Genomic DNA, 27,499 nt, shown 5'->3' with positions numbered 1-27,499 from the left:
AGTTCACTGGAAATGACTACTGGATTGTTCAGTGCACCACACAATCTAATGACCAAGTCTGCCACCATACCCTGCATAAGCTGCTGACAAATAAGCAATTCGTAGACTAGCTTATCCTTCTTTAAGAAGGTCAGACCAGGACAATCATGTTGCCCCATCACAACACATGTCAAATTTACAAGTGACATATGAAATTGAAAATCTGTACAGTAAATGCAAGACAGTGAAGCAAATTTAAAATTTCCCCCCCTAACTCGGAAGGGAAGCAACCATGTTCTGCTACCATTGAGACCCACACACCTCCCTCCAATATTTAAACAATTAAATATTATAAGTTTAGATTAACCAATGCAGAGGTAGGAAATCATGGGAACAACTGAAATAGCACATCACTTCACTGCAATTTGTATTTATTGTAAAACTTGGTAACAGACCAAGAGAATGTCACATTACACTTGACTGATAATAGCACTAGAACAATAATAAACACCTGATTCAGTTTTCTGAACTTTAGTTAAAGTTCAACAGGGGAACACACTTTAAAGTTCTCCCATAAATGTAAATATGTGTGTAGGTACATTAAAGAACTGATTATGAAACAGTCACATATAACATCGAGGCAGGCACACTCCATGTAAAGAGAAAATAATTAACAAGCTTACACATTGACTAGAACATTAAAATGAATAACAGGAAAGTGCACCATCCACAACACCTTACGGTGACAGTTAACCTCCAATAAGTTCCTTTCTTTACGGTATGATATTAAGTACAGCTCAATAGTAATAAAAAATTTAGATTCCACCCATATATCTGTAAATATATATACGTACATAAGCACAATTAAAAACTGGTGGAAAAAACAATAAATTGGAAACTGACAAATCTATACTGAAAGGAGCCACGCTTCATCTAAACCCCCCAAAAATGGCAACTTAATGGATAGAGTAACAAATTAAGAGTAACACGCTTATAGATTGACTAGAATAAATGAAAAAATAACACATACATGACTTCTGATGGCCAACTAACTGTGTTGGGCTATTGATTAGTGATTAATTTAAAATAGCCACAACATATGCTAACCAGGTTAGCAGTGTATTTAAAAACAAGTGTCAAGCAAGAACCTTGGTCAGAAGGTAATCAATACAAGCAGGATTCCCTTACATGGCAGACTCGCAAGCAGCACACCCAGAACATGAACATAAGGTGATCATTAAATAAACTGCTCCTTGTTCAGTCATTTACACACCAATGAAAGAAATAATATTCGCCAAATTACTGTACATGCTGGAAGGCCCAGTTGTTTGCAAATAACGCAAAATAATGGTCAAAATGTCTTACTTTAAGTACGATGACATCTGTAGGATAGGAGTTTCAATGGAAAACCAGGCCTCAACCCCTTTGATCCATCTGCAACCAGGACAGTAAAATTGGTTGCTATCATGGCCTTAATGGTGCATTATACCTGACACTTTCATGCCAAACATCAACAAAACGGTGTGGCCTCCTGTACACTCCTAGACGTCCACAATAAGAGTTCCAACTGCAGACCGACACGGTCTCACAAACACAATATTCAGTCTGCCTCAGCAACGCCAGAGCACCCTCTGGCTAGGGTTAGGGAACAACAGAGCACGAAGGGGGAATTTCAAAAGGAACACACTCCAGACAAGGAGGAAATGCAGAGAACCAACTGTGACATCCCATCACAGTTCAGCCTCCATGCCAGCCTTTAACCCAATATTTGCCATCCTTTCTCATCTTCAGCTAGTTACTACCTATGCTAGCTGTTGTATGGACTGTGCCTAGTCCTGATTCCGACAGAGCCTGAACTGATGCCTTCCAGCTGGGACATAGTGTAAGCTGACATAAACCAAAAGCGTCCTTGGTTCAAAGTCCATCCACAGGTGCCTCCTTCACCTGAACCATAGTCAAATTAGGATTGTAGAGGAAAAATTAGTAAAAAGCTGGGATTTTGCACAGCCCTTCCTTATACCTTTCTAAACAATCTGCTAAAAGTCCACACCTATTGGGCTGGAGCTTCATCCATGACATTGGAAAATGGCAGCAAAAAATCACCTTTTCCAATTTTCATGGAATACGGTTGCATTTATGAGCAAAATACTTCAGTACAAAACTAAGGTCTTATGTAGTGTTTTCATGGGATTAACAGTTCAGCTTCAAAACTGTGTTTAGAAATATGTTCTGGCTGTATAATATTGGGAATTCCATTTCTGATTACAGGTGTCAGTGTTATTGTTTTAAAAAAGATCAAGAGATGATACATAATAAAGGTTTAATTACCATTTATTGATTAAATGTTCATTGTTAGTATCTTATGTAACATTATGTACATAAGATTGGCTGGTTATCTTCTTGCACCTCACTATTATAAACTTCTTGAGCATTGGGATCTTGGTCTGTTGTAACGCTGCTACTGTCAGGTGCAAGTGTTTCACTGTCTTCTTCTTTCATTGCAGTAGCGGACATTTGTTAAGTCAAGTTACACCTTGACTAAAGCTGCATATTTTGGAGCATTGTAGAGCAGCCTTTCTACTGTTACTGGTAGAACCATATCCTTTTGCACACATGCAGCTTATCAACTTGCAGGTGGTCTGAGGAAACAGGATGCTTAGTAGCTTATTAAAAGATATTCTCCACCACCACCTCTCAGGGGGCTTTGCAACATCCATCCAATCTTGCACTCCATGGTACACGCTTTAGGAGTGTTGTCTAGCAGCTTCGTCTGTTGGGAGGTTTCACTTTATTTCCAATTTCTGAGGTTATGAAGCAGTGGTAACACAACCTATTCAGTGACAAAATGGTTCGGAGCACTATGGGACTTAACTATTCAGTGACATTTTGTTGACAGAAGCCCCATACAGAACTGTAAACAATTGGCAGCTGGCCTCAAAAATAACGTAATGTGATGTACTGGGTCCTTAAACACTGATGCTGCAAGTACCAAATATTTTCATTTCTTCATTACTCTGAAGATTTTCTTTTTTCCTTTCATGAATGCTGATCATGTGGTGCTATATCCACTGAAGACATGTAAAAGCAATATGTATCCTGGAAGTTCTCATTTGCTTGCAGTTCTTGTGATGAGTATAATATTTAAGCCTTGTATATGTATCCTTGTGTAAAGAAGATAATGTCTTTCTGAGGATGAGTTAATGCTGTAATCAAAACCAATAAATCTACATCCTCTCCTACTACAACTACAATTTCATCAATTAGGTTACAGTTTGTGAACCTAACTGCTGTTTGCACTAATAATGTATCAGTATCATCCTTTGCTGGTCTCACTTTAATCTCCTGTAAAATTTTCAGATAGTAGGGTTATGAGCTGCATATTCTTTGAATCATTTCCTGAGAACTTACATTGACTGATCAGAACTGCTATAGTTTCAGTGACAATCACTTCCACTGAGTGCTTCATAGTAGCTCACAGGATGCAGGAAAGTGCTGTTTCATAATAAGATGGCAAACAGAATGCCTTAGCCTTTGTGATCAAACCATTTATCCTATGAAAACAGTATATACAACTTTTTTAGTAGATAATTTTGTGCTCTTTAATTTTGTATGATTTTGTGCTGAAGCATTTTGCTCATAAATGCAACCGTTTTCCATAAAAATAGGAAAAGGTGATTTTTTTTGCTACCATTTTCCAATGTGGTGGATGAAGCTCCAGCTTGATAGGTGGAGACTTTTAGTATGTTATTTATAGAGGTATAAATAAGGTTTGTGCAAGAATGCAGCTTATTACTAATTTTTACCCTAAATGTCAAAATCTGGCCTAATTTGACTGGGCTGTAAGAGCGTGGCTGGCTTGCACTTGAGTTTGCTGCCACTGCTTGACTGAAGTCTGCAGGCACTATGTAGCTGTATGCTGTCCGAGGCACCGACATCACTCCCTTGGTGTAGCTGCTTTACAAACAGGCATCCTTGTTGCAGCCTTATGCTACTTTGTGCTTCGCTAGGCAAGAAGCACCAACCAGTATCTTCAACACCACAGGGACACTGATTGCATCGACTGTATGAATTTTGTATACAGATGTGTTGTTGTTACCACTATAGTCATGATTTCATTAGGATTAAAGAATTGGTTCTTCATACCTGTTGCCCAGCCATCCAATCTGCAATGTCATTTTAAAATTTTTCAGAGTCAGTAATGCTTGGACCATCCTGATCCCTAATAACTAGTGTCTGAAATGAACTGTGATATTGAGCAACATCATAGGCTAGTAGACATCAGGAGGGTGGGATGAGTGGAAATAAACTGTTTTTCTCTGACTGCTGTCCCTTGAATATGGTGCAGGGTAAATCAGATCTGGAGGTCAGAGTTTAAGGTGAAATTTGTGAGGGTTAATAAGGGCACATACTTGAGTGAGTGCAGAGGGAATACAAGAGAAACTTATATTGGAAATTGTGCTTTAGATGTATGCAGTGGAACTTACTGTGGCATAGTGCCCCTTGTACTATTCAGTCAACATCTGTAAAGTGATTCAGTGTAGACGATATAGGCATTATGCCAAGGAATGTGATGACTGCACATTGTTAGCAGTCAGGCAGAGGCACTGAGTTGTATCAAGAGATGTTATGATAGTCATAAGATGAAGTGTGACTGTGTTTATCCTACTGTGTTTATGCTAGTGTGTTAGATAAAAGGCTTTACAGTGAGGGAATGATAGGCATGGGTTGTTACCACTTAGAAGCAGTTCAGTCTTTATTAGATTAAGTAGCTTAGAAGAGAGCAGATAATACTGGTTGTGAAGAGTGTTAGCTGCTTTGAAGGAGGACAGAGCCTTGTCCAGTTTAATGTTACTCATTTTAGATGTTGCTATAATTATCCTAGTTGATACTTTTTCAGGAAAACCAGGAGAGGATGTCATAGCCGTTGTGGATAAGCTGTTGACAGCCTCAAAGCTGGGTTTTTGGACAAACAGACATTTGTTGCAGATGGCCAAATTATGTTTAACAGGGGACACAAAAACTTGCGTAATGCACCATGAGCACCTGAGAAAGGCTCAGACATTGATATGATAAAAGAGCTTCTGCACAACGATATAGAAGGCAGAATAGCTGTTGGTACTATTGCAAGCTTTTAAATGCAGGCAGGGAAATTCCATTAAATGTTTCATGGATGGAACAAAAAATGCTCAATGTCAATACCTATGTGTTAATATGCAGTGACAATTTGTATGGAATTCTTCTGCAGGAAGCAGAGCAGAAGGTACTGGAGGCTTTTTATGGTGGTTGTTACCAGATGTGTCAAGGAAAGCATGCATGGATTTTCCAAGGAACTTATCTGGAGCTGCAGACACAGATGGCTATAGAAGAAATAGATAGGGTAACTCAACTCTGTGACAGAAATATGTTTTTGGCTGGCAAAAAGTGTTACTGTTGTGGTTGTTGGTACCACATATGTTGAAGTTATCATCAACCACAGAATAGAAAATGTAGTCACGTTGGACATTGAGACTGTGACTATAGACAAAGTAAAGACAATAAGAACAAGTAAAATGGGATTAACCATCCATTAAATGGCAATGGGAGGCCCAGGCATGCCAGGCAGTGCTCCCAGTAAATTTTAACACTACAGAAAGGTATGCAGAGGTAAAATTTTGCTTGATTGGCATAGTGGGCAGTAGCAAACACAATTTTTTATTGAGCACAAATGTGCACATGTCTGTGGCAAGTTTGAAAAGGCACGTTTAAACCAGGCATGGTATATATTATGTGGAGTAGGGGATAATGAATTGCGTTCACTGAATTCAGTAACATTAAACTACAGATGGGAGCAAAATATTTCTGGCAGTATATGGAAGTTTTTCTCCTTGTATTTGATAGTCTGTGCACATTCCTAGTGTAAGATTTCCTATGTAATCATCATGCTAAAATTTGCCTTGGAAAACTTGTTGTAGAACTTGGTGGAACATTGTTCCACCTGGGGAAAGCATTGTCAGTGACATACTGCTGCAAGTCTGGATGTAAGCTGACCAATTAAGCTGCATGCAAGAGCCTTAAGGACCTGGCCCCTTGATAAAACACCTCATGGTACAGAGAAATTGCTATGGATGAGTGTAAGATCAGAGCTACCTATAAACGTGTTGTGTGTGATTGAAGATGGAAGGAAGAACCTTTAGGGTTTAACATCCCATTGACATCAGGACCATTAGAGATGGGTGTGAGATTGAGACACTGGGAGAAAATGTTGAGTTAGATAAGGCATCGTGTTTTGTGTGCAAGAGTATTGTACACATACAGGAGATAGATGGTGAGCATGTATTGCCCATTCCTCTTAGCTGTATTTAAGTAATGTTTATGTAATGAATATATTAACAGAAGTCAGCAAACACTAATGATGTTTACTTAGCTCTAGATACTTGACTAGCATATGATGGTACAACAGATAAAAAAGAAGAAGAAGAAGAAGGGGAAAAAAAGCAGAGGTGCAGAGTGGGGGTATGGAAGGAGAGTGGAGAGAGAATGGGTTGTGGGATACTGCCTTGATTGTTAATCTTCCTTTACAGTAAAAGTATGTAAATAGACAGTCCTTCAGTGGTGGGGAGGAGGTCATTACAAAAATATTAATGGAGTTAATTATTTAATGGGACTAATGGATAAACATTCTTAGGTTCTGAACATATTGCTTTAATCATGAATTATGCTTGTTAGCAGAAACATTGTAAGATGCCTGGGGGATAAAACAACAAAAATGACTGGTATTTCTCATTTAATGACTGAGTTATGAAAGGTTTCCAGAAAAAGAAAGAAAAACCATTTAAGTATGCATATTAGCAGTAAGCTTAGAACTTAGCAAAAGACGTTAAGTGCAAGTTGCTTTTGTCAGTCCATTAAGAGGTCACACACATTGGGAAACCACTAATTATAGACTGTGATGAATAATTGAACCTAACAGTTTGATTAGAGCAATAGAATCTCTCTCTTCCATGGTTCACGGTCTGTAGTAATGTATGTTACTGTGTGTACCTGTGTCTTGGTGAAGTTATAGGTCAGGATGGCCACTTGCCCTGGTAGCTGACTGGAGAATCTAGTAAGCCTCACATATGTTTTACACTTAAGTTAAGAACTAGTGTTTGTATTCTTCTACATGTTAAATGCAAACATGTGAAGAAGCTATAAAAAGCATACCAGTACAGCAACCCAGAAATTCATTTCCTTATCATTGACATATCTACCTCCTTAGCCTAATGTCCAAGTCATTATGTAGTGTCGCCAACTACAGAGACCTGAAAAACCAGAGCTTGATGCTGCCACCTTTTCACTCCTGTCTGCAACTGCTAAGGTACCAAGAAACGGAGAATCTAAAATTGCACACCATCTGTGATCTGAGCATGAACTACTAAGTAAGTATGTTGTGAGCCACATCAGATTATGCCACTTGGAATACTGCACAAGGTAATGCAAACTTAGAACCAGGGCTAGATATTTAACGACTGCATGCCTAAACCCAATGTACCTGGTTTCCTCATGGCGGTTGTCCTCTTGTTACTCTCACTGCCAGCTAAAAGTGCAGTTCTGGTATGTTTATCATTTTACAGATTCCAAAAAATTACAAGATCCAAGTATGTTCAGATTATCAAATACTTTAAATTTTGGGCTGCAGTGTTCACAAATAATACATCATATCAACAGTGTACTCATTTATTGACACTTCGCCATTGTAGGCAAAATATACCAAAGTCTACTATCAACTGATTCATCACTCAGTTCAAATGTATGGAGCATGAACACATGAAATCCACTGTTTAAACAGACTGTTACAAGTTTAGATGAGTGACACTGATCAAGCAATTGGCATTAATGATTTCTAGTGCCAAAACAGATTATTTTCATCAGCAATACATGACCAATCTCACAATGTGGTTGTTTGTAGATTCGGCAGTATGAAACTCAAACAGAAAATATCTATGGTCTCAATATTTTATCAACATATCAATTATATATCTTCACATTGCACTTGCCAGAGGGATAACTTGTTGATATCAGCATGCAGGATAGGCAGTGACAGTACAAAATGCAACCTTAATTTGATTAAAATATATACAAATCTGTACAGGAAAGGGAAATGATGTAAACTACAACCAAGTTGACCTTGAATCCTAATATACTGAGAGTTACTAATATTAAATGCTTTTTTGAAAAGGGATGAAGATTGTTTTGAAATAGGATTGACATAGATATGAGTTAGCTACACGCATGACTCTCTCAGTTATAGGGGTGGCATGTGTATTGGAAAGGGGAAAAAGGAGGATGTATAATTTGATCACAACTACTGTTGCAAAGTACAATTTGGTCACAAGTACTGTTGCAGTTCCTGTAATTCAGATTATTCAGTGAGCAATGCATTATCATGAATGCATATATTTGTGTATTCATTATGTTTATTAACTTTTACTCATATGCTCTTTTTCCTTTGGAGTCTCTTGTGTAGTAAAAACAGTAACACATGTCATGTGACATGTTGGATGTGTTGTAATTACAAAACATCAAACTGAAGAGGGATCACTATGAAAGACATCCACAAGCTTTCCTTAACAACTGCTATAAATAAATGAACTTTAAGAAAATACCGTGGCAGTGTCATTTATTTTAACCTTCTGTGCTTAATCCAACATTAGGTTTATGTGTTTTTGTTGCATAATTAGGTGCATGAATGTTAATGAAATGGACTTTTTTTCATGACCGCTGAACTAGTTCCAAGCATGTTACACAAATGTCTTTTTTTAATGGTTTCCACACATCTGTCTCTTAGTATTTATTTATTTATTTCGTGTTCCGGTGACCCATGTTCTGAATACATCTCAGGATATGGAACATGTCAGTTTTACAAACTTTTTATGGTATTTTGTAAGTATTGCTATTATTCATATTAAAATTATATGGCTTAGATTAACGTTACAAATTAAAATCACAAAAAAATAAAAGTTACAAAGTTAAGTATTACACACTCTATACACATACATACAGAAAATATACTACTGAAAACTTAAGCTGTTTACAAGTAATAGATATACAGGATCACAAATGAAGAGTGGGAAATGTATCTGAGACTTATCCGTACAGGTACTAGGGTACTATTCATCGTGGTTCAGGAACTCTTCTATAGTATAAAATGACCCTTGCAATAGGAACTGCCTTAAGCTTTTCTTAAACGAGAACTCATCATCTACTAAACACTTAATTTGTGAAGGGAGGGCATTAAAAATCTTACAACCACTGAAGTGGACGCCCTTCTGTACCTTACTCAGGTTTGCATGCTCATAGTGGATATCATCTTTTCTTCTAGTATCATGATTATGATAAACACTATTAGGTTTGAAGAGGGGCTTTTTTTTTCTTATGAAACACATCAAGGAGAATATATATTGTGCAATGGATGTGAAGATTTGAAGTTCTTTAAAAAGATTTCTGCATGTTGCTTTAGGGTGGGCTCCACTCATGATTCTTATGGCTCTTTTCTGTGCAGATAGCACTTTCCTAGCAAGTGGCTGATTTCCCCAGAATATGATCCCATATGCCATAATGGCATGAAAATAACCATAATAAGCTGATTTACTGGTTTCCATATTTCTGTAAGAGCAGATAATACGTAAAGCATAAGTTGCCGAATTCAGCCTTTTGCAGAGATCCAAGATGTGGTTTGACCAGTTTAGTTTGCTATCTATATGTAAGCCAAGGTACTTTGTACTATCGACCTTAGCTATCTGCATGTCACCTAGTTTTTGTTCTTGTTCATCTTCTTTAGAGACTGCCTGAAACTGGACATAGTTTGTTTTACTGTGATTAATAGAAAGACCATTTACATTAAACCAGTTCACAATATCACTAAAAACCTTGTTAGCTGTCACCTCAAGTTCATCCACTGAGTTATCAACCAGTAGCGTAGTGTCATCAGCAAAGATGGTGAATTTACAAAAATCTGTACATAGAGGAAGATCATTAATAAAAATAATAAAAAGTAGGGGGCCCAGAATGGAGCCTTGAGGCACTCCACAGGTGATTGTTCCCCATTCCAATGATGCTGATGCACCTTCTTGACTATCCAGTACAACTTTCTGTTTTCTGTTTGAAAGATAAGAATGGAGCCACTTCTTTGCTGCCCCACTTATGCCTAGATATGAAGCTTTATGCAAAAGTATTTGGTGACTGACGCAGTCAAACGCTTTTGAAAGGTCACAAAATATTCCAACTATCTTCATCTTTTTGTTGATGCACTCCAAAACATTGGTAGCAAATGCAAATATTGCATCTTCTGTTGATAACCCCTTCTGAAATCCAAACTGACTTTTACTGATGATCTTATATTCAATGAGATGATTAACAATCCTGGCATGCATTAGTTTCTCTAAAACCTTAGAAAAACTCGCCAGTAGTGAGATTGGCCGATAGTTAGCAGTATCTGCCTCATCTCCCTTTTTATACAGAGGTTTCACAACTGCATACTTAAGTCTTTCGGGCACTATTCCTTGCTTAAGTGACGCATCAAAAATGTGGCAAAGGATTCTACTTAAGTGGCCGCAGCAGTATTTTAATAATTTGCGAGATATGTTGTCAACTCCAGTAGAGTTTTTACTTTTCAGGGATCTAATTATTCTTTCAATTTCTGGAATAGTGACTGTTGTTATTTTGATTTGTGGTACTGTGCCAGGTAAGCTGGGTTGCAGAAAACTAATGGCTTGATTTATGGAGCCTTGCGATCCAATTTGTTCTGTTACAGTTAAAAAATGTTCGTTGAACATATCAGCAACTGTTTCTGGATCACTAACAATATGATCCTGATTTTTTATTTGAATATTTTCACTGTGAACTGCACTTTTCCCCGTTTCCTTCTTTACAAAATTCCAAATAGTTTTTACTTTATTGTTCGAGTTATCAATTTCTGCCTTTAAGAACATGTTCTTTGATGCCTGTATGGTTTTGTTAAGAATTTTACTGTACAATTTGTAATGCTTAATCGTATGTGAATCATCTGATGTCTTGGCTCCTGCATAAAGCTCCCTTTTTGTTCTACAGGAAATTTTGATACCCTTAGTAACCCAAGGCCTGTGATCTGTTTTATACAGATTTTCTCTAATTAACTTTTTAAGAAATGTTTCTTCAAAAATACTTGTAATCTCGTTGATAAATATATTAAATTTGGAGTTTACGTCAATAGCAGCATACACAGAAGATCAGTCCATGTGCTGTAGTTTATGTTTAAAGTTTTCCATGTTGTGTGTGTTTGTAATCCTAATGTTTTTCCAAATGAAATTTACTCTCCTTTGTACTTTTATTTGGTTTATGGTGAGGAACTGTCCATCATGATCAGATAGGCCATTTGTAACATTTTTTACACTTAAATTATTCAATGCATCCTTATCTATAAATATATTATCTATTAATGTACTAGAACTGGCTGTTACTCTAGTTGGACTGTTTACCACTGACACTAAATTGTAAGAGCACATCAGGTGTTCAAGATCTGTTCTATTCCTGTTTTCTGTTAAAAAGTCCACATTAAAGTCACCCATTACAATGACTGATTTAGTTTTTCTAGACAGGCGGGACAAGAGTGATTCAATATTTCCCATAAAAACGTTCAGATATCCAGCAGGAGCCCTGTAAATTGACAGCACAATAACTGTTGCACTGTCTGTTGTTATCTCAATACCACACACCTCAAAGTGATGTTCCACACAATATTTGCTTAAATCTAGAGATTCATACACTACATTATTCCTAATAAATATTGCGACACCACCCTTTCCCATATTAGATCTACAATAGTGGGCAGCTAAACAAAAGTTTTCAATCTGTAACATGTTGATTCCGTCTGTGAAACAGAGAAACACAATATATCAGGTTCACTTCCACATTCTTCATCACTTAGGTGAATTAACAGTTGGTCTATTTTATTTTGCAGACCTCTTATATTTTGATGAAATACAGACAAAGTTTGAGACTTGCTCACCTTTACATTTGTATATTTGTTTGTGGTATTTTTTCTCAGTAGACTAGTTAGTTCTGCTTGTGGCGCTGGAGTCCCATGTTTAATACACGAGAGAGATGTTTCACATGATTTTGACTGTTTTTCTCTTGTGTCACTCAACATAAAAAACGACGAGTTACCTTCCTGTTTTGTGTAGGACGAGCTGCTGCTTCCGCTGTGTGTGGTTCAGCTGCTAGTTCTCATACTGGAGGCACTGCTATTTCAGATGATGATGCTGTTTCAGTTGAGGATGATGTCAGTTCCACACAATGGGATAGGTGGTTTGGCCATAAAAAGTTTTTGCAATTAAACATGCTATACTCATTTGCATTTTCAGTATGTTTTACACTGTATTTGTCTTTGGGTACAATGTTTTCCTCACTGATGTTTGGTTCTTTATAACTGAGTGGTATTATGGGCCCACTTAGTGCTTTTTCTTTCATTACAGTCTCTAATATGAAATTTGTGATTTCTCTCCTCCCAAGATTGTTTAGGTGAAACCTGTTTTGTGTATAAAACTTTCTGTGAAATTCGCTTGCTTTAATTATCATAATATTTGCGAATTTTGAGCACAGTTTGTAGATCTGCAAATTTACACTGGTCACTTCTGTGTAGTGTAGTAAAAACAGTAACACATGTCACGTGACATGTTGGATGTATTGTAATTACAAAACATCAAACTGAAGAGGGATCACTATGAAAGACATCCACAAGCTTTCCTTAACAACTGCTATAAATAAATGAACTTTAAGTAAATACCGTGGCAGTGTCATTTATTTTAACCTTCTGTGCTTAATCCAACATTAGGTTTGTGTGTTTTTGTTGCATAATTAGGTGCATGAATGTTAATGAAATGGACTTTTTTTCATGACCGCTGAACTAGTTCCAAGCATGTTACACAAATGTCTTTTTTTTTTTTTTTAATGCTTTCCACACATCTGTCTCTTAGTAGTGTAGTAAAAACAGTAACACATGTCACGTGACATGTTGGATGTATTGTAATTACAAAGCATCAAACTGAAGAGGGATCACTATGAAAGACATCCACAAGCTTTCCTTAACAACTGCTATAAATAAATGAACTTTAAGAAAATACCATGGCAGTGTCATTTATTTTAACCTTCTGTGCTTAATCCAACATTAGGTTTGTGTGTTTTTGTTGCACAATTAGGTGCATGAATGTTAATGAAATGGCCTTTTTTTCATGACTGCTGAACTAGTTCCAAGCATGTTACACAAATGTCTTTTTTTAAACACTTTCCACACATCTGTCTCTTACATTTCAAGCAGTATTTCTTTGTAGGATACTAGAAGTGGATTAGTTGCACACATATATTGAAAATGTCAAATATATCACCATGGGTCATATCCTTGTGGTCCTAGAAACATCTCTTTATTTTTGTTTATTTTTTTTACACATCTAATCTACCAGATCAATTCCAATTTTTTGCTATTAAAGAGACATTTGGAAAAAAGAGAGCCACTTGTGTGAATATCAAGAGCTTAGATGGAAACCCAGTTCTAAGCAAAGAAGGGAAAGCATAAAGGTGGAAGGAGTATATAGAGGTTCTATACAAGGGTGATGTACTTGAGGACAATATTATGGCAAGGGAAGAGGATGTAGATGAAGATGAAATGGGAGATACGATACTGCGTGACGAGTTTGACAGAGCACTGAGAGACCTGACTTGAAACAAGGCCCCGGGGGGAGACAACATTCCATTAGAACTACTGACAGCCTTGGGAGAGCCAGTCCTGACAAAACTCTACCGTCTGGTGAGCAAGATGTATGATACAGGCGAAATACTCTCAGATTTCAAGAAGAATATAATAATTCCAGTCCCAAAGAAAGGAGGTGTTGACAGATGTGAAAATTACTAAACTATCAGTTTAATAAGTCACAGCTGCAAAATACTAACACGAATTCTTTACAGACGAATGGAAAAACTGTTAGAAACTGACCTCGGGGAAGTTCAGTTTGGATTCCATAGAAATATTGGAACCCGTGAGGCAATACTGACCCTACGACTTATCTTAGAAGAAAGATTAAGGAAAGGCAAACCTATGTTTCTAGCATTTGTAGACTTAGAGAAATCTTCTGACAATGTTGACTGGAATACTCTCTTTCAAATTCTGAAGGTGTCAAGGGTAAAATACAGGGAGCGAAAGGCTATTTACAATTTGTACAGAAACCAGATGGCAGTTATAATAGTCAAGGAGCATGAAAGGGAAGCAGTGGTTGGGAAGGGAGTGAGACAGGGTTGTAGCCTGTCCCTGATGTTATTCAATCTGTATATTGAGCAAGCAGTAAAGGAAACAAAAGAAAAATTCGGAGTAGGTATTAAAATCCATGGAGAAGAAACAAAAACTTTGAGGTTCGCCAATGACACTGTAATTCTGTCACGGACAGTAAAGGACTTCGAAGAGCAGTTGAATGGAATGGACAGTGTCTTGAAAGGAGGATGTAAGATGAAAATCAACAAAAGCAAAACGAGAATAATGGAATGTAGTCGAATTAAGCCGGGTGATGCTGAGGGAATTAGATTAGGAAATGAGACACTGAAAGTAGTAAAGGAGGTGGCTTACAAAACACTCGTTCGACCTATACTTGAGTATTGTTCATCAGTGTGGGATCTGTACCAGATCGGGTTGACAGAGGAGATAGAGAAGATCCAAAGAAGAGGGGCGCATTTCGTCACAGGGTTATTTGGTAACCGTGATAGCGTTACGGAGATATTTAGCAAACTCAAGTGGCAGACTCTGCAAGAGAGGCGCTCTGCATCGCGGTGTAGCTTGCTCGCCAGGTTTCGAGAGGGTGCGTTTCTAGATGAGGTATCAAATATCTTGCTTCCCCCTACTTATACCTCCCAAGGAGATCACGAATGTAAAATTAGAGAGATTCGAGCGAGTACGGAGGCTTTCAGACAATCGTTCTAACGGCAAACCATACGCGACTGGAACAGAAAATGGAGGTAATGACTGTGGCACATAAAGTGCCCTCCGCCACACACTGTTGGGTGGCTTGCAGAGTATAAATGTAGATGTTGATGTAGAAAGGAGTTTTGCTATTTGGGAAGCAAAATAACTGATGATGATGGCTGAAGTAGAGAAGATATAAAATGTGGACTGGCAATGGCAAGGAAAGCGTTTCTGAAGAAGAGAAATTTGTTAACATCGAGTATAGATTTAAGTGTCAGGAAGTCATTTCTGAATGTATTTGTATGGAGTGTAGCCATGTATGGAAATGAAACATGGACGATAAATAGTTTGGACAAGAAGAGAATAGAAGCTTTCAAAATGTGATGCTACAGAAGAATGCTGAAGATTAGAGGGGTAGATCACAGAACTAATGAGGAGATATTGAATAGAATTGGGGAGAAGAGGAGTTTGTGGCACAACTTGACAAGAAGAAGGGACCGGTTGGTAGGACATGTTCTGAGGCATCAAGGAATCACAAATTTAGCATTGGAGGGCAAAAATCGTAGAAGGAGGCCAAGAGATGAATACACTAAGCAGATTCAGAAGGATGTAAGTACTGGGAGATGAAGAAGCTTGCACAGGATAGGGTAGCATGGAGAGTTGCATCAAACCAATCTCAAGACTGAAGACCACAACAACAACATCTTATTTTAGATCATTACCATAGTAAAATGTAGACGAACAAGATGCAGCCATATTACCAACTTCAGAGGAGCTGGATCTACTTTCCACATCAATCACCCCTTCTACCAATTCAATGTTGTGCTCAGTTTGTGACGAGGTGGTTAAATAATGGAGAAGAAGTGCGGTTGCAGAGTTCTCACACGAAATATCCATATACAAATGTTGGTTAAAAAAATGTTATTGCAAATTTTGGCTCTCACGTAAGTATCAGGCCATGATTTCCACACTTGGTGCATTAGTACATTTCCACACCCACGCATTTGTTATAGTTTTTTAATTAATTATGCACTCAGACATAAGTACAAAAAATGGGCGGTTATTATAGAAAAAAATCAGTTTTTCATGACACAGTTCAATCACTATTTATGGGCGTTGTCCTTTTCTTTCACACAATGAAATTAGTACTGGTGAGACGGTTTACAGGTTTACTTTAATAATAATTTGACTTCAAGCCACCAATAGCAGTAATGTAGGCTGCTATAATCTAAAGTTATTCAATCAATTCGAACAGAACCACAAGTCCCAGTGTCGTCTTTGTTCCAACAGTTTTGGCGCGAAATAACAGTTCGCCACATGTTCACTTACAACGATGTGTACCTCGTAAATCATACTTACACAAATAATCGTAGCACTTCTTGTTCACCAAATATATGCTTGCACACTTTCACTATTACAAAAATTGTCTCAATAAATCGGTGCAAAAAATTCTTACTCAAATGACCACATGGGCCACCCTCACAGGGGGCTTGCTCACCATGCACCCTAAAAAATGACTGACCAACGACAATTTTTTTTTTTTTTTTTTTCATCTATCACTCCTTTCCGAGATGGGGGAAGGCAGGCATATGGGGAGCCTATTGCTCTTTGGTGCCTTAGCTTAGCTTATTTTGTTCTGCTGGGACTACATTTATCTGTTGGGCTCAGGAAATTTTCTCTTTAGGTTCCTGTTAATTCCTTTGTTTTCTGGTGAGAGGAAGTGACAACCCTGGCATTTGCCCAAGTGCTAAGGGAAACCTCTTGAAAACCTTAGCAATGGTCATTGTGTTTGCTGTTGTTATCTTCTGCCTTGGTCTTCTACTTACTATATGTGTTAATCTTCTATGAGGTGGCTGATTAGGTTCGCTCTGTTGTTGTTGTCATTGCTGTCATCATTGTAAGCAATGCATTCTTTTATTGTTTTTGGTGGGAAAGCGTATTTGTGTTCTGGAAAGTTAAATTTTGTTGGTGTATAGTTGAGTAGTTTAGTCGTTAGTGTTCTGTTGGTTTCTCTGTTTTTTTTTCCCTATTTTTGTTGTAAGTTGGATCCATCTGTCTTTTATTGGGGGGACCTTCGTGCTTTGGTAGACTGTGTTATTGTCTGTTCTCCTATCTAGTCTTTCTGCAATGTGAAGGATTTTCCTTTCTAGAGCTTGTAGCTTCTGCGTTTTATTTTTGTTTGTCATCCAAACTGGGGCGTTGTACTCGAGGACTGGGTGTATAAACGCCTTATAAGTGTGGATTAGAGTGTCATTGTTGGCACCATTTACTCTGCCCCTTATAAGTTTGATGAGATTACATCTGTTGTTTGCTTTATGGGTAATTTTACGAGTGTGCAGGATCCATGACATCATGTAATCAAGGGTCGTTCCTAGGTATGTAGCTGTGTCTTGTGGTTTGATGGTCTCTCCCCATAGGCTTATTTTGAGTTTTTGTAGTTGTTGTTCTCTCCGTTTTGAGAACTGTTTGTGATTGAATAGTACCAGCTGCATTTTTGGGTGTTTGGTTTGATTCGCCATTCTTTGAGCCATGTTTCTAATTGTGTAATTCAGTTGTTGTTCTTCCAGTTGATCTCCTCTATTGTTTGTGCTTGGCACCTGTATCATCAGTGTAGAGGGCCAGCTCTTCGTTCCAACTTGTTGGGTGCGGTACATCTGAAGTATATAGACTGTATAGGAGAGGTGACAGAATTGCTATTATCACCACAAAAAACCTGACCCAAAAAATTCAGATATTGAAAGGCATGGTTCTGAATATCAACATGCATTAACTTGTGACAAGTAATGCTGGGGGACAACTGTCACCCACACACTTAATTGAGGGTTAAGAAGTGAATATGAATGATTGACCAGTCTCTTATTCCACATCTTCACATGAGGATCTTGATCCATATTGTGTGTTCTTTGGTAAAGAAGAGTAATATTTTTATTTTTTATGTTTTCATGTTTCACTGTCTGTTCATTAGCCCAAAAAATTGAAGAGAAAGAGAACAACAGTGATGCTAAAGTTCTGCAGTTGAGCTCCTAATTTGTGTGGGTGTCTTCTAAAAGTTCACTAAAGGAGTCCAGACCTGGTGGCAATTCCCACTGCACTTCCTCTGTTTATGTGTTTGTTAGACTTGCAGTGATTACTTCTTAGTCAGATGTTAATATGGTGGTAGTTCTTTTCATTACATCTACTGTTACCTGTGGGCTTAAATTACATGCATCCTATTTATAAATAGAATGCTAATTACTTCATTTTTATAGTAAAATTATTATGAACTTCACTAACTATGTAATTCATGCGTACATAGCACTAACGGAACTTATGCTGTAACATTATGTCAAGTCATTGTCAAAACTAAAATGTTGATAACTATTTCTGTTAAATATAGGTACTACTGGCAAAACGATGTTATAATTAACTGCTTGGCTGCCGTTATAAAATATTGTTATGAGTATCTGGGAAATTCCTCTCGTCTTGTGGTTACTCCTTTGACAGAGAGAAGTTACAGAGCATTACTTATTGGTTATACACAACACTTATTTGGTGCAACAATAGGAGCAACGGGTACTGGAAAGACCGAAATAATAAGAAACCTAGCAAAAGATATAGCAGTACATCACATAGTATTTAACTGTACTGGGTCTTTGGATGCTGCATCAGTGACAAAAGTAAGTATTCTGAAAGCCCCATGGCCATTTTTACTTTTATATTCTATTAATATTTAACCATCTGATTGGTGGACTGATAGCAGAATCACATCTGAACATTACAGTTGTTGTTAACAGTAACTGCAAGTATTACCAAATGTGATAATAGTTAAATTTCTTGTTTTAAATTATGTGTTCATTTTTAACGAAAGGAGATCTTGAAATAAAAATAGTCTTAACAAATGAGTTTCACTACATATTTAGGGTGAGTTTAGTTTCTTGCTTCTGTCACTCATGGTCACAAAACTTTATAGTCAAAATTTTAACAGTATTCAAAAATCATTCTATAGCATTCATTATAAGCTTGCACTTGCAACTGAGAAATTTGATTTAGAGCCACAGAAATGCAGCCTGTTATTAATGCAATGCAGTTGTACAACTTTTAATACTCTTGAAGACATCATAATATAAACTTTTGTTGAAGATTAAATCATTATGAAAAATTCTTGTGACTTTTGCTGCACCTCTCATATACGTTGACTGTGCTACGTGAAGTCACTTGCTAGACACCCTTCATCAACATGACCATACAACTTGTTCCTAAACCATATTACTGTCCAGTGGTGACAGTATCAAAACTCATACTAGCGGTGTGGCAGTTTAGAGGAAACCACCTTGGCCAAACATAAGAATCCAAAGTACACGTACAAAATACAAAATAAAAAAATTGTAAGTAACTCTTTTTTTGTGTAGTGCCAGTTGCAGATAGCTTTATCCTGGAGCACTTATAAGAAAATTGGCGTGAATAAAAGTTTTTTAGGCAAGAATGGAAGCTGTAGGCAATTAACAATCCTATTCTTAAGCTGAAATCCCTAATAAATGTTATGTTTTCTTTCTTTTTTTCTTTTTATTTGTTCCTGTAGCTCATAAAATACAAATACATTTTTTTATTATCACAAAGTGAACAAGAAAATGAGTAGTCTTGGATAGAATATCCCATGTGATTGTACCTTTTCATATTGATTGAAACTGTTACACCTAAGTATTTTTATAAGATGACTGACTCCAGTTGTTACTGATTGATAGTGTAGTGATAGGATACTACATCATTTTCTTTTTGTGAAGTGCACACTTTTACATTTCTGAAAATTTAAAGCAAGTTGCCAGTCCTTGCAACACGTTTAAATCTTTTCAAGATCTACATGAAAATTTGTGCAGCTCTTTATCAGACAATGCTTTGTTATAATCATGTAATCTGCAGAATGTCTGAGATTACTACTATTAATATACAACATGAACAGCAGGTATCACTAGATATTTTCCTGGGTGTCACCTTACATTCCTTCTGCACCTGATGATAACTCTTCATCGAAGACAACATGCTGCATCCTCCCAAGAAATCTTCAACCTAGTCATAAATTTAGCTTGATACTTCATATGATCATACTTTCATTAATACATGAAGGTGTGGTATTAATTGTGAGTCAAATACATTTTGGAAGTCGAGAATACTGTATCTACCACACTGCCTTGATTCGGGGTTTCAGGATATCTTGTGATAAAAGTATGAGCTGGGTTTTACATAATCAGTGTACTTAAAACACATTTGGCATGGAGGAAATCATTCTTTACAAAATGTCTGATTACACTTAGCTCAGAATATGTTCTAAGATTATGCAACAAATGGTAGTTCTGGGAGTCAGTTCTGTATCCTTCCTGTAGGCAGTTGTGATCTTTACTTTCCTTGAACTATTAGGCTGACTTTTTGTTCAAGAAATCTATGGTATACTATTATTAATAGAGCGGTTAACTCAGTACAGTTTGATATGGAATGTGATGTGCATTTCACAAGGCCCAAGAGCTGAATTCAGTTTTAGTACTTTCAACAGTTTGTTAACACTACTGACACTAATATTTATATCACTTATCTTTGCAGTGATGAGAGGTTTCAATTTAGCTAGTACTTCTGGATAAGTCTTTTTAAAGGAAAATCTGAAATTGGAATTCAGCATATTTACTTTTGCTTTATTACTCTCAACTTCAGTTCCTGTCTCGTTCATGAGTGTCTGGACACTGCCTGCCTGTCCGTCTGTCTGTCTGTTAGTACCACTAACAGCATTTACATCTGACAAGAATTTATTTTGACCAATTGCAAACTAAGAGGCATTCCTCAAGACCTAAAAGCTGGACCCCTTGACTTGGTAAAGGTTTATTGATATTTATGTGATCTGGACTCATACTAGGAATGAACTCATCCTCTTGATGCAACAACTTTCCCATCTCAAATTCACCAGTCCTTTTGTCTACCAAAAGTCACCTATCATGATGTTGATCTCTTATCTCATTGAAGTTTATGTTAGTTCAACAGTTACTATAAAACCAACCAATAAACAAAAATAACTACACTCTGATAGCTGGTAGCACTTCTACGATAAATATTCCCTTCCTTACAGCCTAGGTAGCCACAGCAAAACTATCCATCCCATCAGTGAATTCATCAACACCTACACCAAAAAACTCTTGCACAGAAATTTATTTGCTGTGTGTTGTTTTTTAAAAGACCAAATGTTCTCCATTGACTGTACATTCATTAGAATGTCCATTATTGCCATTTCGATCTTTAGGTCATTTTCAAGTGGTTAACAGAGCTGAAATTACAGCATTAGTCAGGATTTAAAGAATGAAAGTGATGTGATCCTCCATAGCTTGCGACAGACTTTGTCACATACACTACCATTATGTGACAGATGCATGAAACTAAACACATGCTTACTGGATGTTCAGCAAGCATGATTTTAATTTCCTGTATGTTTATCTTATCTGTTACATAGTGATGGTGTATGTGACAAGGCTGTGTTTTCAGCACCTGTTAACTACCTGAAAATGACCAAAAGGGCAAAATTGCACTAGTGGTCTTGTAATAAATGTACAGTGAATGGCAAACATGAAGTCTTTTAAAAACCTGCCCCTACTTTCCTGTTCTGCAATCTGTTATCTCCCTGATCTTCTTCTTTACACTACTCTGTCATGTGCAGTATCGACAACGATTATACACTGATCAGCCAGAACATTATGACCACTGACCTACAGTCGATATATACACATCTAGGCAATAGCAGTGCCATGTGGTGAGAGATTACTGCTAGTCAAACACATGCACAGTGTATGTAGTATCAATGAAAGTGTTGTCCATGTATAGAATGGGGAAGGTGCACAATCTATCTGAGTTTGGCTGAGGGCAGATTGTAATGGCCTGAAGGCTCAGCGCGAGCTGTTCAGAAACTGTGTGATGTGTTGGGTCTTTAAGGAGTGCTGTGGTGAGTGTCATCAGAATGTGGAAAACCCAAGGTGAAGCCACATCCAGTTGTCACAGAGTTGGGTGGCCACCCCTCAATAGAGATATCGGACATTGTAGGCTAGGCAGACTGGTAAAACAGGACAGGTGGCGAGCTGTGACAGAACTAACATCAGAATTTAATGCTAGACAGAGTACATGTGTGTCTGAACACACAGTGCACTAAACTCTCTTAACGGTGGGACTCCGCAGCTGATAACCTATTCATGTGCCAATGTTAACACCACCACATCAGCAATTATGACTGAAATTAGCATGTGACCATCAGTACTGGACATTGGTGCAGTGGCAGAAGCATTGCATGGTTGATTAATCTCAATACCTTTTCATCAAGTTGATGGGAGTGCGTGAATCTGTCATCTTCCAGGGGAACAGCTCCTTGACACCTGTACTGCGGGGCAGAGACAATTTGGTGGCAGCACCATTATACTCTGGGGAACATTCATGTGGACGTGGGTCCAGAGGAGCTTGTGCAAGGAACCTTGATGGCCAAAGATTATTGTACACTGGTTGCAGACCTTGTGCATCCCTTCATGATGACCATGTTCTTGGTGGCAGTGACATTTTTCAGCAAGATAATGGACCATTTCTGAAGACAAGGAGTGTGATGGAGGGGTTTGAGGAACACAGTGGCGAGTTGCAGTTGATGTGCTTGTCCCCTAACTTGTCAGATCTGAACCCAACTGAACACAGACAGGGTATCAACGAATGTGGCTTCAGAGCTCATTGACCCCTCACAGGAGTTTATGGAAATCAGGTGACTTGTTTGTGCAGATGCGGTGCCAACTCCCTCCAGTGACTTATCAAGGCCTCATTACTTCCATGCCATAACACGTGCCAGAGGTGGTCATACCTGTTATTAGGTACGCGGTCATAATGTTCTGGCTAATCAATGAATACATAGAGTATCTGTAATTCATCAGTCTTGTTTTAAACAATGGAAAATCCACAATGTAAAAGTAATGGTCTTATTAAAAGGATAGATTGCTACTCACCATATCAGGATATCCTGAGATTCAGACAGGCACAATGAAACAGCTGCTTTACTTTTTAGTTTTCAGCAAAAGGCCTCCTTATGAAGTAGAAAACACACACATTCACACAAGCAAAACTTACTCACACATGAACACTATGGCTGGACTGAGTCATTACTGCACCTGATGGGAGCAGCAATCAGGTGGTGCAGATAAGGAGGAGGCATGGGGAGGGGGAGGGGGGGTATAGCAGGGTGGGGTGTGGGAAGGTGTAGTGTTGCTAGTGGGAATGGTAGTGTGCAGGGACATGGTAGGGCAGCTAGGTGCAGTCAGGTAGCTTTCTTTTGGGAGGGGTGGGGTATGGAAAAGAAGTAGAGAAGTGGAAAAGGATTAGTGGGTAAATTGGTGAAATAGCAAGCTGTGTTGTGCTACAGGGAGACCAGAGAGGAAGACAGGTAAGTGGGAGGGGGGGGGGGGGGGGGTAAAAAGAAAAGCACTCCACTTGCATGATTCAGCTGGTGTCAGTAGGAAGGATCCAGAAGGAGCACACTGATTATAGAGTAGTTTGAAGACCAAATGACTGCTCTTGTGGAATAGAAAATGCCTATGACTGGACTGGAATATGTGGTGGTGAGAGGATGTATGGGACAGTTCTGAGATCTAGGTGTATTGCAAGAATATGACCCATATATTGTGTTGGTTTGGTGGGCAGTGGAATACCACTGTAGGAGTCATGGGAAGGATATTCCTCATTTCAGGGCATGATGACAGGTAGTCAAAACCCTGTTGGAAAATGTGATTCAGTTGCCCCTGTACTGAGTCATGAAGGAAGTGCTCCTGTATAACCAGACAGTGGGTATGTGGGAGGTGATAGATGACTGGAGAGGCAAAGCATGTGAGATCTGTTTATGTACAAATTTGGGAGGATAGTTTTGGTCTGTGAAGAGCTCAGTACATATAGAGACTGCTTCTAACTGCAGATGTGACGATCATGAGTGGCTACTCTGTATCAAAGGTACTTCTTGATGTGGAATGGGTGGCAGCTATTGAAGTGGAGGTATTGTCCTGGAGTGGAGAGTATCCTGCCCACTATCCTTCCCATCCCTCCCACATGGTACTCCACTGCCCACCAAACCTACAAAATGTCCTTGTACATCCTTACAGTCCAGTCACAGGCCTCTCCTATCCCATCAAAGGTGGGAGCATCTGTGAAAGTAGTTATGTGTTGTACAAACTAAGCTGCAGCCACTGTACTGCTTTCCACATGGGCATGACAACTAACAGCTGTCTGTCCACATGAATGGCCGCTGACAAACTGTGCCCCAAAGGCAGCTGGATGAACTTGTTGCTGAACATGCTGCCCAACAGATTGTGCTTCAGTGACTACTTCGCAGCTTGGTCATTTGGATCCTTCTTACCAATGATAGCTTTTGTGAACTGTGTAGATGGGAGTTCTCACAGTGGTCAGAGAGTGGTCGTGTATGTGTTTGTTGTACTTGTGTGAATGTGGGTTTTCTATTTCAGAAAAAGACCTTTCAGTCAAAAGATAGAATTTATGGCAGTCTTTTTGTTGATCATTTCTGTGATTCAGTCTTTTATTATTTGTATTTATTTAATTTAGGTTTATTTATCAATTACCCAATGTCATCTTGCAAATCTGATGCTGGTGTTGTTTTAATCTTTCTCAAGTTTCCTCTATTGCCTTAATTTCACTCAACAAATCAGCTTTCACTTTCATAGTTTTCATTAATTTGTATGACAGTTCATCTATTAGTTTCACAGCTATTTGTACTTGTAGTATTATATGAGGGTTGGAACTTAAATAGTGGCAACTATTTATTCACAACCGATACAAAAGAGTTACATGTTTGCACCTGTTATTGTCCTTCAAAGTAATCACTAGCGTTGTGTAGAATCCATTGCCAGCAATGCGGAAGGTGTAGAATACTGTTAGCAGAGCCTGTTCTGTTGATGGTGGGAATGGAGCGGTCTACTGCCTATAGAATCTCTGGAACAGTTCTGAAGTGAATGCCACGAAGTGATTCCTTTACCTTTGGAATCGAATCAAAGTCACAAGGACTTAAGTCTGGGTAGTATTGTGGATGGTACAGTACCTTCCAGTCCCATCGACCAAACAGAGTAGCCACAGCTTGCGCGGTATGTGCCCATACATTGTCATGCAAAATGATGGGTGGGTTGCGCAGAAAGTATTGCCGCTTCTTTTGCATAGCTGGTTGCAGGTGATGCTCCAAAAACGCACAGTAATACTGTGCATTGATGGTCTGACATGGGGGAATGTAATGCGTTAGGATAACACCATCACAGTCATAGACGAGAATCACCATAACTTTCACCATACAGGGGCTCTGCGTCCTATCCACTGGCCAGGCACATTGTGATCCAGGTATGCTCGTACGTCCTTATGATAGTGTGGTGGGGTGCCATCTTGTTGGAAATAAAACTCATCATTACCATATAATAATGCACGAATGGCAAGGCATATGGAGTCAGCAAGCATTGTTAGGTACGTTTCTCCAGTAACAGTACCTTTAAAGCGGAAAGGCCCAATGAGTCCCCTTGCAGACAAACCACACCACACATTTACACCAGGCAAATTCACAGCCTTTTCAACCGTAATGTGAGGATTATCTTCAGCCCAGTACACACAATTGTGCCTATTGACAGTTCCATTGAGTTTGAATTGGGTTTCATCCGACCAAATTATGCTACTCATAAGTCCCGGTTCATGTCTCACCATCTTCTGAACCCATTCACAAAATTCTAACCTTCAATCTGGATTGTCGTCACTTAGCTATTGCACCAGCCTTGGAATGTACACACGAAACTTGCCTTTCTTCAGAATGTGTAGCATACTACTAGCACTTACATTACTCTCACATGCCACTTGCCTTGAAGATTTTTGAGGCAAACACTGAAACAGTTACAAGACCACAGTAGTGGAATCATCACTTATAGCTGTACGAGGTTGCCCTGATCGACTTTTATGCACATCACACACTATTCCATGAATTTCGAATTTGTCTCGTAGATGTGTAATTGTTAACCTTGAAGGTGGTTCTGTACCATACTCACTTCTCCACTGCCTGTCAGTGGAATTATTATCATGAGATTACCAACCTCAGCAGTATTAGTCACTGCACTGCGTAAAGGGTGGCGGTGGTGTCGAATAACTGCGAATGCCTGGACGGCCAGTCATAATTTATCCTCGAGTGACACCATGGTATGGTGAAGCAAATGTAACTGTAGTTCTTGTGGCAGCTTCAGCAACCACAATTCCCTGAGCTCTAAGTTCAGCAAGATCTCAGTACTGACCTGCACACGCAAGTGTCACTACAGCTATGAGAGGGTTTTGTCGCCTAAAGTCTTGTCATAAATAATGTTGTGAACAGTATCAGCTGGCGGACAAGAAAGGTATTCTATGAGTAATGCAAAAGCAGAGGCATATTTGTTGCTCTTGGGTGGGTTCAGCAACTGATGGGATCAGGTTGGTCATGCAGCTGGTTCACTAAACACACAGAATGAGTGCTGTCATTCACAATGCTGTGTATGTCCAACATTTTGTCCACAAAGGTAAACCACATCACTGGGTTGTCCAGTTGTAATGGCAGCAGCTTCGGAAAATGAGCAGGGGTTGAATTGTACGGGAATCCTGCACAGTGTTCACTGACGTGAACTGTGCCTCAGTGACGGGTGATGTGGTGTGTCGAATGTCTGGTAGCTGTGCAGGCGAGACGTGATATCCAGTCCTTGTAGGTGGGAAATCTGTACGGGCGCACAACAAGCATGGCACAGTAGGCAAGGAAGGATCAATGGCTGATGCAGACAAAATCTCGAGCACAGGCATTAAATCACGATTGAGCACCGAGAACAGGGTGGAACTGTGGCAGGTGAATCGCCCGAGGTGTGCACAGGGTGGCAGGGCGGATAGACCTATACGTGGCCCGGCGTAGATGATGCAAGTGTCCCATCGACTGGCACAGAGGGAGACACATTAAATGACGGGCTGCTCTGAAGAGGGGGTGGCCATGCGTGTGGACCATAAAACTGGACAGCCACATGATCTCCTGTTTTAGGGGCCAGAAACATAGTACAGTCTTCTTTATATGGCAGTTTACTGGAACACAACCTCTTTGCTACAGCTGACAGAGTAAATGTAAAGTTGAGACCAGTATTCTTATCTGACAGCATGATAAAGCTCATTACTTATTGACATTGACGTTTAATTTGTGAGTAATTCAACTAATTGTTGATACTCCCCATGCTAACAGCACATGAGCTTTAGTTTCACTGTGATGTGACAGTGGCACAGGTTTGCAAAACTAATTTCCACCACTAACCTCCTATATTAGTATATAATTTAGAGCAATCTGTTCAGAAGTCATTCTGAGCTATGTTAAACAGTAATCACTTCATAATAACCTATTTCATGTAGTTGGCTCATTATAATTTAAAAATGAATTTATACTCAGAGTGTTACTGTACATAACTGGCAATGCTAATTGACAATATTCTTTGATGAGCAGCAGTTCTACTCCATTTCAAAAAGAGGGAATTACTGCCTCTTTTTTCCCATTAACCTACATCTACCCTTACT

At 38.7% G+C, this 27,499-nt stretch overlaps 1 protein-coding gene across 1 annotated transcript in view; it reads left to right on the top strand.

The window, feature by feature from the left end:
• LOC126267106 (dynein axonemal heavy chain 12-like) overlaps positions 1–27,499 on the top strand; it is a 90,746-nt gene that overhangs the window by 24,201 nt on the left and 39,046 nt on the right. Inside the window, exon 4 of the mRNA XM_049972004.1 lies at positions 18,297–18,576. Within this exon, the coding sequence (XP_049827961.1) occupies positions 18,297–18,576 (280 nt within the window). The remainder of the gene's footprint in view (positions 1–18,296; positions 18,577–27,499) is intronic.

This window comes from Schistocerca gregaria, chromosome 4, assembly GCF_023897955.1.
Source record: "Schistocerca gregaria isolate iqSchGreg1 chromosome 4, iqSchGreg1.2, whole genome shotgun sequence".
In the NCBI taxonomy this organism is placed as follows: Eukaryota; Metazoa; Arthropoda; class Insecta; order Orthoptera; family Acrididae; genus Schistocerca; species Schistocerca gregaria.
This window is presented reverse-complemented; position numbering and strand designations above follow the sequence as displayed.